The 15,436-nt window shown below is 35.1% G+C and overlaps 1 protein-coding gene across 1 annotated transcript in view; it reads left to right on the top strand.

Moving 5' to 3' along the window:
- The window catches only part of LOC131077354 (insulin-degrading enzyme-like 1, peroxisomal), a 266,966-nt gene that overhangs the window by 170,852 nt on the left and 80,678 nt on the right, over nucleotides 1-15,436 (top strand). Inside the window, exons 15-17 of the mRNA XM_058014835.2 lie at nucleotides 10,711-10,813; nucleotides 11,170-11,265; nucleotides 11,367-11,556. Coding sequence (XP_057870818.2) covers nucleotides 10,711-10,813; nucleotides 11,170-11,265; nucleotides 11,367-11,556 — 389 coding nt within the window. The remainder of the gene's footprint in view (nucleotides 1-10,710; nucleotides 10,814-11,169; nucleotides 11,266-11,366; nucleotides 11,557-15,436) is intronic.

The raw sequence follows: 15,436 nt of genomic DNA, 5'->3' as shown, positions 1-15,436 counted from the left end.
GAGCAGATCGTCCACGGAGGAAATGCATCATCATAATGACAAGCATATGGCTACCCAATTCATCAAGCTCCAACTATTCCTGATGAAGTCATTGATCATATGTACAAGAAGCGGTGAAATTATTTATTACAAATCAGACTGAAAACATTCCAACTGTATGATGAAGGAATCCGATGAAATGAGATTGACCAAGATACGGATTCAAGCATGTATCTTTGCCAGCTATCAGACAAGGAGAATCCGATAACCTTAATACCATCGAACCATTGAGTATTGACCCCTTTACAATATCAAAGATATCAAGCATGATTAAGGAGTTAAACCGATTCCTTAGGAATCACATTAACTAACATAATCGGTTAATATCCTGAGGTGGTGCGATTATGTCTTAACAAATAAACATGTCTCTATCCACCAATAGACACAACCCATCGGTTGTGTAACTATATATTTGCAGTCATTTCATGGAGGGAAGATGTCGAATATATTTTTATCTTGTTTCTTGTTCCAGTTTGGAAGATCTCGAGGAGAGCCAGGCCAAAGGTCCAATAATCGGGTGCATACATCAATTGTATTCATACCAGAGACAGCCCCACTGCCATCGCAAGTATTCATTGCCAGATCAGAAACAGCATATCAGATCCTTCTTGCATATTATCACCTCTGAATCAGACAGCATCATTGTATTCCATATTTGATATAGCAACCATATCATTGATAAACGATATCAATATTTCAGTCACTGCAAGAGTTGAAAGATAATAACAGAGATAGCAATCTAATCCACATAGGTGATATTGTCTTCCCAATCATTGCATGCATTTAAGGATCTATATCTGAAATAGCAATCCAATCGCTATAAGCAATTGTAGACAAAGATCACAGCACATTATCCATTGACAAATCAGGAAAGGCTAATATAATAATTGTCATTTATTATTTGACTACATCTTTACTTCCAAATTATATATGTTTATTGTAAATATCAGACATTGTAATTTAAGAAGTGTACGTAACTCCTAAGATATCTTAAAAGGGACATTACAGAGAACCTGCAAAAGACCAAAAAAAGTCATGTTTGATGAAAAAAGCAATCTAATAAACTCTAATTAACCTTAATAATAGCTTTCCTTAGTCTGTACCTGCACCAAATCCATAGGCACAGGGAAGGACCATGGGTGAACATAGGTTGGACCTGCATGAGAGTAAAGGGAAAGTCATTTGAGGAAAGCAAGCCATTAAAAAAAAACTCTACCTAACTTTAATAACAGCTTCCTTAGTCTTGATCGAGGATGAAACATGCATGGCTACTACACAGAACTTGTACAGTGCAGCTAGTGGGTGTGGCATTGGCACTGCTGATGGTTCGAACCATAGTTGAAAAACTCGGAGTCAACAAAAACTCAGCAAGGCCAGAAAATGCAACTTGGCAAAAACTCAACAACTTATTAAATTGCTTAAATTTCACTAAAAATTCATTTTTTTTTGCAAAGTTCAATGAGGGGATGCATCCAATGAGTCAATAAATGAGTACACAAAAGAAACAAGACTAGTCTAGTTATATTTGATTGATTTAAATGCAAATTGGGTACAAAATGACATCCTCATGTGGAATACTAATGGCTGATAGTTTAAAAAAAAATGAAAATAGCAAATTGTTTTTGTAAAACTAAATGTAAATACTATATCAAAACATTTTACATCTTCCTCTTCCTAGCTCTAGTGAAAACTAGGGGAGAGGTAGAACTAGAGGGTCTAGTCCTAGGAGTGTGTTGTGGCTCCTTCACCTGGCCAAAACAAGGTTGAGGGTGGCACCCCTCGCAGGGGTCTAAGGGTGTGAGATAGAGAGAGGTAGAGAGATAGGTCTAGATATTGGGGGAGAGAGGAGAGAGTGAGATAGAGAGCAGTAGAAAGAGGGATAGAGGAAGAGTGATAGGGAGAGAGATAGGTCTAGAATTTAAGGTAGTTAAAGTCAGTGAGATGGAGAGAGCGAGAGAATGCTGATAGGAGCCTGCTGATTAATGAAATTTGACAAAGTCTGAAAATTTATAAGATCTCTAAAACCTAGAATTTGCATTATAACTCCTAGAGGTTTGAAACCACTCTCAAACATCCTGCCAATATAAACATGAAATATAACTTAAAGTATAAGAAAGGAAAATGACATATTCATGTATATATTTTGATGATGAGTATGAGAGTGGCTTGAAGGAATTTTTTTTAGATAATTTTTTGGTGCATTTGGGCCTCTTTTATTATTCTGATGAATTTTTGCTAGAGACATGCTGAGTTTTTGTGAAAAATTCGCCAAAAACTCAACAAGTTTTTCACAAAAACTCGATGAATTTTCTCTGCGAGCTTTTTGCTGAAAAACTTGCAAAGTACTCTGCGAGTATTCCAACTATGGTTCCAACAAACTAGTTGATATGATGATTTTTATTGATTTTCCATGTGCAATGCTAATCTAACCCTTTTTGATTATTTTCTAACATTCATTATTGACATTGAAATATCAATTATCAATAATGTTCTATATTTAATTTTGTACAAATAATTAATTTTATGATTTATGTATATATTGTACAACCAAATCTGACCATACAAAACTTTAACCTGAACAAAACATATTTGTTTGGCAGTTGTAACTATAACCAACTTACCTATTCATTGAACTACTGCTATTTGTACTCCTTTTGTGATTATTTGTTTATTATTTTTGCTAAGTTGCCGGTCCTGGTATGGGATGGGGATAGGTTTAGGGATCTGGTCTACTGGCATGGAATTATTTTATTGTCCAGGTACAAGTATAATTTATACTGTAGTGAATGATTGGAAATGTGTATTTGGGTCACCTTTTCCGTTATATATCTTAAAGCAAGGTGCCACAAATAGGTAACGGATATGTAACAATCTCAAATAACAATTGGGTATGTCTGGTTTCAATAAACTCATTAAAATTTGGCCCCCAAGCATACATTCTATTAACTTTTTTTCTTAACTTTTTCTGGTTTCTTAAGGATGGGTGTAGGTAGGTGTTATGGGATAAAACATGGAACAGTGATGAGTGTGAGGCATATAAAGAGAGGACATGTACTGAGGTGACATAGGAAAGGAAGGAGGAATATAATGATAAATAGAATCAGAAGTAACAATGGTAGAAGAAGAAATAGTATTAGGAACGATCAATGTGGTAGGAGCCATCGAAATGGTAAGCAGAGCAATAATGGATTGAGGAGAGAGGTTGTGAAAAACTACATATGAGATGCTGTTATGGTGGTAGGAATAGATTTAGGAGGAATGCCATATTGACGAGAAAAATATTTGGGAAATAGGTAGGGAGATACACTATGAGATGGGACAATGGTAGAAGAAGGTAGGGCCATAGAAGGATTGGAGATAGTTGACGCACCAGTCAAATAACTAGGGGTGGCAATCTTACGACCAATGCATTGAAGAACTTCCAATCCAAATGTCTTATTGAGGGATATATTATGTATTGCTTCAGCAAGTCCTATAGGATTCACTATAGAAGGTAAAGTGGCAAGTTGTGCAAAATCTTGTTGAGTCTTAATGCTCCTCAAGATCGTGATCTTCATTTCCATGCTAGGAGGAACAATGTTATTCGTTGTAACTTTGGTAGGCACACCATTCTCAGGAGAATGAGCTACTTATGGTTTTACGTACAAGTCTATAATTATGTTTTGATAACATTGACTATCCGACTATGTATTAATTGATCGTATTAAGTGTTTGTCAGCTTTTGTTAGTTATAAGTGTTGAGTAGTTACAAGCATCAGTTGGTTGACAATTGTGTTCCCCTTGGCAATCGCTGGACCCTTTAAATGGATTGTGTATTGTCAAGGAAAGTAGTATGATCTAGTCAGTCAATTTTGATCCTTGGCTGATCATCTTTGGTCTTCTTTTCTAATAATTTCATGTGCAAATAAAGATATATTTTACTCCTATATCTGGTATGCATTGTCATCTTTATTATTAATTCATGTATTTGTTTTATGATTTTATCGGATGGAGCAGTAAACAATGATTCAAGTATGCACTTCTTTTGAAGGGGAGATGACGTGGTTTAGATTTTAGCATGCACATAATTCTCAAAACCATTATAGACAAAATGATATGGGAATGGCCTAAGGGCTGACATAAATCAGTAAATTCAATCAATAATCAGATCTGAAACAAGTGTAAAATGGGTGGCTAATGTGGGAAAAGGATAAGGTCAAACAGAGGCAAGCAAAACTCTAAAAGAAATAGAGCAATATTGATCATACAAGAGCTCAATCAAACCCTAGGCAGATCTGATCTGAAAGATAAGCAATCGGACAAAGTGAGATCTGAAATCCTAATGAAGGAGAAGAAACTCTGAAGGAAGACCCTAGTTTGTGTGTTGAAAAATTTTGGACTCACCAAGTGATTCCACTTTAAATGTTTTCCATAAAATTATCTAGGCTAATTAAATAAAAACAATCAATTAAGCACAAATTAATCTAGAATAGATTATTGGAATCATAGATGGCGTACTCGCTGAGTATAATAGAAAAAGAGGTTTTGCACCATTTACTCGTTAGTTGGACTTGTCCACTTTTTGGAAAGTACTTGCCAATTTTTTGGTGAGTCACCAAAAAGTTGGTGATTCTGACTTAAAAAGTCGCCATCTGTAGTTGAAAAGCCCGTTGGGTCAAAAAGTGACCACAAAATGCCAAAATGCAGGTCATTTTTGCAGTAAGGAAAAAAACCATCCAATGCAGCTGCCAGTTGAAAGTTGAAACACACCATTTCCAGCATGTTTGCATTGAGGAGAGAAGATTGAAAAGGATATTTTGGCAAATTTGGAAGGCAGGTTTAAAGCATAGATCTCTCTTTTGTTTTTTTTTTCAAACATTTTACTTCATTTTAGTAAGGAGTATTTTTATATTTAAATTCCCCAAAAATGGAGTCATCACCATTTTTGATGATTTTTTCTGATTTTTTTTAGTATTTTCATTTTTTTTTTGTATAGCTTATTTTTTTATTTAACCTACTTTTTGAAAAGAATGTTTAGAATCTTTTAGATTATATTAAACTTTTACTGATTTAAACTAATTGGTATTGGTTTAAATCAATTTAAGACAGTTTTTAGTGATTTATATATAATTTAAGTTTTTTTTGTTGTATTAAAAAATTAAAATGTCGTGCTTTCACTTTGTATGTGTAGGTTAAATACATCATATAATGGCAACTAAAGAAGCTTCTAGATTAGGTTCAGCATCAGGCTGTGTCCCATCGGTGCCATAACCTATTACAGGGACTCGTCTTGCTGGAGCTAGACACCCTGCTTAGTTATTTGCATTAGATGCACAAACTTATGTCATGGAGCTACAAATTTCCTCAAATACCATCTTGTAGGCATTACTTATCACGATGCCAAGCCCTATATCAACACCATAGTAATGTGAGGAAATTTGTACTTCCACGATAGTAATGTGAAATGGCTCCTTTGGCCCTATCCATGGCCTCATAAATGAAACCCATTGGCATGCCCTCTCCATCCACCATACGAAGAACCCTTACCAAAGGTTCTGTCACCTAAAAAAATGAAAACAAATTTTAAATTAGGACAAAATTAACCCCTAAAAAATAAAATCAGCAAATAGACAAGATTGTATAAAGTTTACTTTTGTGTTTGTTACTTATCGCAGTCAACTCCTCTCCACTTTTGCTGAACTCTTCATCAAAAACAATGCTCACAACCTTCTCTGCTTCAGGTCTTTTGGAGTATGTAGACCCCAACCAAGCATTGGGCACGAACATCTTCTTAAGATGAGGAATGGCACTAAGAATGCTCTGCAAAGTGATGAAGTGGCTAGAAAATTGTGTCACTCTAGGTCGCACAAGGTCCTTGCCATTTGTGTGTTTTCTCATCAAAGCAAGCACCCAAGTATGGTTGTAGATGAATTTGGTGACACTTCTTGCATCTTCAACCACCTTTTTCACCCATCCAATCTTCCCAATGTCCTCTAGCTTCAAGTCCAAGCAATGTGCAACACAAGGACTCCATGTAATCGTAGGATGCCTCTCCATAAGCATTCTACTTGCAAATACATATGCAACTTCGTTGTCCGTGATAATTTGGACAACATTCTCAACTCCAACTTCTTGAACCATCCCATCCAATAGATTACACAAAGTCTCTGCATTTTTTTATTTCATTTGAGGCATCAATAGACTTTAGGAGTACCATTGCACCATTTGAAGCCACCAAGAAGTTGAGAAGAGTCCTATTCCGTCCATTTGTCCATCCATCAGATAAAATGCTACATCCTTTTCTCTTCCAATACCTTTTCTGATCATCAACCACAACTTGTGTATTTTTTACAGCTTGTTCTAGCAATGGCCCACTGAAGTCATGACCTGTTGGGACCTTAAACCCCTTACCCACAACTGTTAATGCATTAATCAAACCTTCCCAATACACATTGTTTGCTGCATTGAAAGGTATATTATTGTAAAACCAAAAGTTTGATGCTGCTATCTTTGCTTGTTCATGCTTCTCGCTATTCCATCCTATGCCTTCAAGTGAAGGTTGTGCACCTGGAACATTGCGTGGTACAAATAAATTAGGGTCTAATGTAACAGGAGTGCCACTAGCCTCACCCTCATTGTCACTAAAAGATGAAAGTGGCTGACGACCATGAGTGTGTCCAATGGGACTTGAAGTGGACAATGTGGGATTCATTGCAGCTTCCATGGCTTCTTTTGTTCTTTGCCTTTCTTCCTTTTGCATATCATGCTCAGCAAGAAGGGCCTTCATCTCTCTAATAATCTCAGGAGTTGTTTTGGGGCATATCTCCACACCATATCCAAGAATTTGTGCAAGGTGGTATTTCAATCTATTGAGTCCACCGATCATCCATTTCGTACATTCGGTGCAAGTGACCTCCCCCTTTTTGCTTCCTAGAATCCCATATTTCCTTGCTTTATCTCTTTGTCTTCCTGACCTTGGGGTTGCCCTTGGAGTTGAACTTGCCATTGCTGATTTAACATGAAAAAATTAAAAAATCAGTAGGGTTTTATGAAAAATCAACAAGAAAAATGACAATGAATCATTTGGGAAAAATAACAAGAAAAAACAAGAAAAAAATATGAGGAAATAACTTAGGAAAGGAAATAGAATTTTTTTTGGCAGCATATCCCCTTGTTTTTCAATATTTTTTGGATTTTCAAAACATGGAAATGATTCAAATGAAAAAAAAAGAGGAAAAATCCTTACCTAGATCTCTTTTGCTGATTTAATCTTCTTTCCTCTCCTCCTTCAAACCCTACAAACCTGTTATAACCAAGCAAGAATGCCAAATGAGGGGAAAAAAATTAAAAAAAATTGACTTTTATTGCTTGTTGGACGTGTTTTCTGGGCTATGTGCGTCCGAGCAAAAGGCTCGCGAGTATTTCATAGCGACTCGCTAGGACTCGCCTCGCGAGTCCTTGGCGAGTCGACTCGTGGCTCCCACGGACTCGCGAGTCCGTGGCGAGACCACGAGTCTTAAAACTATGGTTGCAAGCATAGTCTTTGACAACCTTTTTGCACAAAGAGATACAAAGATCGTGAAACTAATCTAAAAACTTGGAATTTAAATTTAAATCGATTTTTTTAAAAAATTTAAATCTTTTATTATAAATTTGTAATTTTAATTTTTTTGTATTTCTAAATTGTCGAAGCCCTTGGTTAGAGTTCGCCATTTGATAGATGAGGATGAAAACCGAATGGGGTATATTTAATATTTATGAGGTTATGGATAGGGCCAAAGAATCCATAAAAAAATATTACAAGGGGATACCCTCAAATTTGATCCCATAAGAAAAATTATTGATGAGAGGTGGAAAAATCAACTCCACCAACCTATCCATGTAGTAGGGTACTTCCTCAATTCTTGTTTTTCCTATTCAAATACCTTCTCATATCCTAATGGAGAGGTTATGGAGGGCCTTACGACATGCATTCAGAGGATAGCAACCTAGGTTGAGGGGAGAGATCTCATTGGCTAAGAATTGGAAAGTTATAGGATTGTTAAGGTAGGCTCTTTTCTTTGGAGCTAGCTACCTCAGGAAGAACAATTCAAACACCAGGTATGAAATTTGGAGTCTTTATTTCACATGCATCTTACAAGTTCAAATTTCAAACTTGCAACCATTGATAATTTGATAAAATATGTTTTGACTTTGCTTTCTAACTATTCAATATTTTATTTTTCGAAGCCTTAGTGAATAAATTGGGGTGCAAATACTCCAAATCTCCAAAGATATGCCCTTTCGCATTTTATGTCAATCTTGTAGTGCATCCAACTGTGAGCACAATCGGTGCTTGTTTGAGGCCATCCACATGAAAAGAGGAATAAATTATAGCTCAAAAATGACTCAATGACCTCATCTTTATGCAATACAACCTTCCCTTCTGCTGCGCACAAGAATGGTAGAGGACAATTAGAGGATCCCATTGATTTGGATGAGACAGATCCATATAGTGATTGGACAATGCAGGATGAGCAGCTTCCACTGTTTATTGAAGATGACATTCTTGATTTTGAGAGGTAGGCATTGGAGGATGTGGGCACAGTAGGAGTATTGTCTGAGTTTTTACCGAGTTTTTTTTTCAGGCCTTGGCGAGTTTTTGCTTTTGGCGAGTAGCTCAACTATGGTTTGAAGGGATAAAGAGCTGATCTTGAGTTGGCATGAATATTTGAGAATTAGTGTGAATGAGGGTGAAATAGAATAAGTAGTGATTGCATAGGTGTTAGTGCAAATGGAGGTGAAATAAAGATAAATGAGGATTGGGTCACAAGCCAATCTTAGCACAAGAGTATGCCGCTTGTTGATATGTTATTGAATCAAGACATTCCCATACTGGTGAGCACAAAACTAAATGGCAGAAGCCATGGGTATGCTAATTTCACCATTAAAATCTATTGGAGTACAACAATTTACATTAATGCTTCTAACTACCATTAGAACATGCCTTGCTTTGCCATTTGCGTTATAGGTGGTTTTTCCAATGGATGCTGTCTTTGCCTCTATGTGCACCTTGTAGACTTCGATGCAGATCAATAATTTTTTTTTGAATTCCTCAGTAAATAAATTATTGGTAATGAGAATCTTCTTGTGAACTACATCATATCAATACATTGTTTTCTATTGTACTCGTCACTTTGATTCCTTTACAATACAAGTATAACTTGTCTGTTTTGTGGGGATGATACATGAAGGTAATGGTTGATTGCCAAACGATGCAGTGGGGATGTCCATTCCCATTAGAATAGATTTGGGTTGAATATGGCCACTTAAGAAATCTCAGAAATATGGAGATTGTCTTCTATTTATGAATTGAAATAATAAAATTAAAAAAAACTGTTCGCTACATGAGTGAGTTAGTGAACCTGCATAAAACTACAAAAAATTCTGAACACAATATTTGTTGACACTATATAGATTTTTATGATTTGTTTATGTTGAATTCAAACTTATACTCTTTTTTACTTATTTTCTGTTCTTTCTAGTTTTTAGTTTTATAGTAAATGTTGAATTCTAGCTAAGTTTACTTATTTGCAATTCTTTCTAATTTCTGATTCTAAATAAATATTTGATTCTAGCTAAGTCTCTATTTTATTGTTGCATGCTGCATTGTATCTCAAAGATTTATTTAATTTTTAATATACTGCTTTTAAGTAAAACATAGAATTTTCGTTATAATTACTTTTCAACTTTAGTAAAGTTATTGTTTATTAGCTTCGCGTTGCTCTCTATCTTAAAAGTTACAACAGTTTCTAAGTCTTATAGATAAATGTTAGTTTCAATTACAATTCTCTTTATACAATTATATTTTTAGTTTCATATGGCTTTCTACCTCGTAAGTTACTGCCTTCTGTTTAGAACTAAAGTATATATTAGATCATGAATGATATAAATATAATTAAATTAATTATAATGAGTCGATAAGATTTAAAAATTTAACTATAATGAGTAAAATAATTATATTTTAGTTTAAGATAATTTCACTGTAACCGATGATCTCATTTTTAGAATGTTTTATTTTACTTTATAAGACATTTCACACACTTTAAAGATTCACTTGGTGGTCCTTTTGTTATTGATGTTTCCTTTGATGATGTTCATTAATTTCTAGCACATGAAAATAGTGAAGGTGAAGCAAATCATGTTATATTGTTTACAACTGCACTCATTGCATAATTGCTTACCTGGATATTGCTAGTCCCTATTTCGGATGGGGTTCAGATTTCTCAGTATGCCTATACTTGAAATTTACTTGGAATTAGAGGAAGAAAGCACTTCCAACTCATCTATATTGCTTAGTAGAATGTTTTTTCTTATGTCTAAACTAAGGTAATTCACCCATTGTAAAGGATTTGTCAAGTAGAGGAATCACTAGAAACAATGATCTACGAGATAAGTTTATAGGATAAAAATGCATCGGAACTAGTATATTGGTTTAGCTTCTATCCTAGCGTCAATTTAGAATTGTCAATGACTTTCTTCATGTTTAGTAATGGGATATGTATTTATACATTTGTTATGGTATGCCTGGGAACCAGCGCATTTTCTTTTACATTTAGAAATATATTTGTTCTTTTCAGTTTGGTCTTTTCTTTTTGAAATAGGTTCTAGAATAATACATAACATGGGGAAAATGATATGCTTGTGTAACAGAATAATCTGGTCTTCAAAACAGTTTGAAGGTTGCACAAATGAAACTGAACCCTGGTATGGAACTGCATTCTCCGTTGAGAAAATCAAGGATGAATTAGTAAAGGTGCGCAAAAGCATACAAATATATGAACATTGTGAAGAAAATTAAATGTCTTTATCTGTTTTCTCAAGAGCGATAACAGTTTGTTCTATGTTTGTAGAAAGAGGCAATATTAAGCCCTATTTTGAATGTTTTACTTTTGGTCAGTCTTGAAATTGGAAAGAGTATGGTGAATTGGTTTCCTATTTTTAGTCCTCTAGTAGCTCATTATTGATATGATCAAAGAAGGTGAATTTAGTTAGTGGCTGTTCAGCATGGTGTGTCTTTTGAATTCAAAAGAAATGAGATCCACCACTGATGGATAATGTTGTTTTCTGTTATGTTTCTTTATGTTGATCTTGATTGTCTACTTGATGCAGCAATGGGAAAACTCAGAACCAGATACAAGATTGGGATTACCTTCACCCAATATGTTTATACCTACTGATTTGTCTCTCAAACAAGAGGAGGAAAAGGTGATGAAAACTATTTTAATGACAAGTTCATATTTTATCAAACATCTTTTGATTGGGCATTCCTCAGTCACATATACTTAAATTGTTTATTTAATAAACAGGTCAGGCATCCTATTTTGCTGCGGAAATCCAGATTTTCAAGGCTGTGGTACAAACCAGACACAATGTTCTTTACTCCGAAGGCTTTCATCAAGCTGGATTTTAACTGTCCTGAATCAAACGGTTCACCAGAAGCAGAGATTCTAACAGATATTTTTACGAAGTTATTGGTGGATTATTTGAATGAATATGGCAAGTATTACTGTACTCCAAAAGTTTTTGAGAAACTTCGTTCTCGATTTTTTGTTGGCTTGATTTGAGAGGAAGGGTTTGCTTTTGTGACTGAATGTTGTATTTTAAAGTCAGTCTTTGGAAGTTGGCAATTTAATGTAGGTTTAGACAACATTGGGACAAGTTCTGATGAGGAATGTCCATTGCAAGAGAGGAATAGTGAAGTAATGTTTTTTATGCTTAAGTAGTATGTAGTGTCCCCATTTTTGGGTTCTCTTGCTTTGTAGTTGGTTCTGACCTTCTGAGCATGTGTTAGCCTTATCAGAGGTGGTTATTTGATGTTGCTAGCAAGCTTAGATGCTCTAGAGGGCATAGAAGACACCTTCTGAAGTTATTTTCGACTTCTGGTTTTTTTTCCAAGATTCTTGGAGAGAGTGTCTATTTAGAGTAAGTCACCTGGTCAAGTCCGATTATCATCATTCATCATTGGTATCACTGCTAGCAGTCAATTTTCAGTTTTGATGCTTTTCAACCGTTTCTGCTACTCGGGTGAAATATTGAGCTATTAATTAACTTATTTACTAAGGTTGCTGAATATTATTCAATTATTTTAAGTGTACCTTGGTATAATAGCTCATTGGAACGAAAATGGAAAGTTTTAAATGCTGGATGCTTAAACATGTTACTAGAGTGCTCTAAATAATTAAAGATTTAAATAAATCACTTGTCAGGGATATAAGGCTTAATTAAACTATAAAGTGATTTTAAATTGCACTTTCCGGAAAGTTCTCGGAATGGTTATAAAAGAAGGCTGGGGTTCTCATTTGAGATATATAGAAGATTCAGAAGCTTTTAATTTCTTTGCAGAGATTCGAAGGTTTGTGCCTCTGGCCAAACTTTTGCCAATGGGATGAAAAACCCCAATGGTTTCTTGGAGCTGAGGATGAAAACCCTCTATCTTTACCAGAACAGTTCTACACAGGGATCAACAGAGAGTTGAAGGTTTGAGTAGGGACGAAAACGCTCATTCTTTGGTACAGATTCAAAGATGAAGCCAGGTAGGATTCATACTTGTGCTTAAGGAGATTTTCAGGTTGGGCATTTGACTTGATGGTTGGATTTGCAGAAATTTGTGAGGTCTTTTTTAAGACAAATGTATCGGTTTATTGTTATTTGAAGTTTTGTGCAATTTTCTATTTCTTGCTTGCTGGATGATAACCAACTGGAGGTATGACATGAAGTTTATGAAAGAAACTAATATGCTCATTGGTCTTAGCTAGACGTATTCACTTTTTGGTGCTGGGCAATAATCTTCTGGGGGAAAATGTGCTATTTTGACGGAGTTGGGCATTGCTACTTTAATAGTTCAGAGCAAATGATTTCTTGATATTTGTTGGGTGAGTGCATTATTGGCACTTCATGGCTGGGCACTAAGAAGATAAGGAATATGGACATCAAGAATGATTTTATTTTAATTAACAAAGAAGATGTGCTGGAATGGGTGATAAGGTTTTTATTGGGCTGCCATTAACAAACCAAATGGGTGAGTTAAGTGAAGCATAAATTGCAGGTGTTTAGCTGCATTGTTCACGCAAAGTAATGTGTTTTGATATTTACTCCCAGTGGCTGAAGTATACATAGCTGGGAGTGTTATATAGCAGATTGAACGACCCTTGCTTTAACCGCTAACTCCAATGGTAAAGGCGTTGAAGGTGAAGGACTGGCGTAGGGAGTCTTGGTTCAAAGTGGAGGTGTTTGGGTTTATATCTGCTAGTTGACTTTTGATTGGGAAGTGATTGCTTGGATCGTAGTGTTATTTGGATTACCTTCCGAGTAAGCGCGTGACTGTCAATTGGAGTAAAGGACCATCTTCTGATTGTCATGAGCCTTGGTGTGTCTTAGCGTGAAGGTTGAGGAAGCTGCAATAACATTAACATCAATCCAGAAATTAAGTGCTGGACATCTCTAGTGGAATATTGGATCATTCTGCAGTTTATATCTTATTTTAATTTATCTCCCAAGAGGATGGCTACAAGCTATTGAGTGCAGGTCAGAAAATAGTAATGTATGACTTCATTATATGTTCATTACGTGTAACAGTGAATTAAGTTAATCAGTTTCAGTTCATTCATGTGTATCTGTCCTTTAATGAAAGATCAGTTGGGTATTTATATATCTTTATGCTCATTAATTTTCAATTAGAACTTAAGATAGCAGAATATTTTATCTTCTGTACGAAATGAAAACATTCTGTAGAACACTGAAGTACTACTGAGGGTGGGGTGAATCAGTAGTAAATAAAATTCAATTAAATCCTTTAAAATTTCTTTTAAACTGAAATTGAAACCATAATGCAAAGCAATCACACATTGAACACTTGCACAAGATTTGACGTGGAAACCCAAGATGGGAAAACCACGGTGAGTAACACTGCTAGGATTCTACTGTCCTAATCCAGCCTTACAGATAAAACAATTACAATCTTTAAGGGCACCAACCCTAAGGAGTCACCAAAGCCCTATCGCAAGAGCACCAACCTAATCAAAACTCTACTAGAGAGCACCAACCCTCTTAGTCACAATCTTGTCAATCTGAGCACCAGCTCAGAACCCTTATAGCACCAATCAAAAAGTTAATCACATGTAAGACATAATTAAATCAAAACTGAAATAACGTGATTTACAAAATCTGAAGGTATGTGAATAAAAGTTTTTTTTTTCAAATGATGACAATATAATCCTTCAGAGAAATTACAAACTGATCAACATAAGTGTTCAAATATTTCTTGTAACAATTCAATCTGCATTCTGCAAATAAACTCTTACCGTCTTTGTGATATTCAGTAATCTTCAGAAAATCTATACACTTGAAAGTTGAAACAACCATTAAGGATGATATATCACAGTCAAAATCGAATTCCAAAACAGAAAGATTTCAGTAATTCTGAACAACATATCCTCACCAACATATACAAAAGCTGCTTTGCTGTGGTTTTATCATTTCTTCTTCAATTCAAATAGCATTTTATGAATGCCTCATTGCTGTGGTGCTATCGCTTCTTCTCCAATTCAAATAGCACCATATATGAATGTCTCATATCAAACACATTGCTGAAAATAACTTCAGAAAATTATCTTCCTTTATAATACGTGTTTCTGAATCTCTAAACTCCTTTTTCACTTCTCAATTACAGAAACACCGAATGAAAGGAGGAATATATCAAATGCAAGAGAAATAAGTTTGCTGAACCGTATGGGAAGTTCCTTCAAAACTGCTTAAGAAGTAAAAACTGATCATAACTGAAACTAACTTCCACCCACTTATTATCATTCTTAACCTGTTTCCACTATTGACCATCTCCAAGCTTTTTAAAACAAAGCTTTGTGGTGGGTCTAACTTCTTCAAGTAGTTACAACCGAAGTCTAAGTACTTCAACCAAGTCACCTAATCTTCTTAACAAAAAATAAATAAAACATTATAACCAATCAGCTAATGAGAAAAGATTATAAATAAGGCAAACAATATCAATGAAAACTTTCATGCTGGAAACCAACACGTATCTCCTCTTCAAGCGTTTCCAGATCGGAAAAAGACTGAACATTAAGATGGCAATGCAGGTCTGAGTATATTAGTTCTTTCAAACATCCACTATTATCATTTTCTTAATATTATACCATATTCGTGGGAATAATATCTTCCAATCTTATCATTGTACAGCCAGAAGAATATGGGAATCTAAAATCATAAGAATGATGTATCTGTGTGCAGACAAAGCAATAGAATGTCTAGATCATAAGAACGACTGTGTACAGCCAAAAACGTGCAGCCAAAGCAAGAAAATGAACAAATCCAGAATCTCAAGAACAATACAATGAAACCACATTTGGTAATGCTTTTGATT

This window comes from Cryptomeria japonica, chromosome 4 (assembly GCF_030272615.1).
Source record: "Cryptomeria japonica chromosome 4, Sugi_1.0, whole genome shotgun sequence".
Lineage (NCBI taxonomy): Eukaryota > Viridiplantae > Streptophyta > Pinopsida > Cupressales > Cupressaceae > Cryptomeria > Cryptomeria japonica.
The sequence above is the reverse complement of the archived record's forward strand: the minus strand, read 5'-3'. Positions and strand labels throughout refer to the sequence as shown.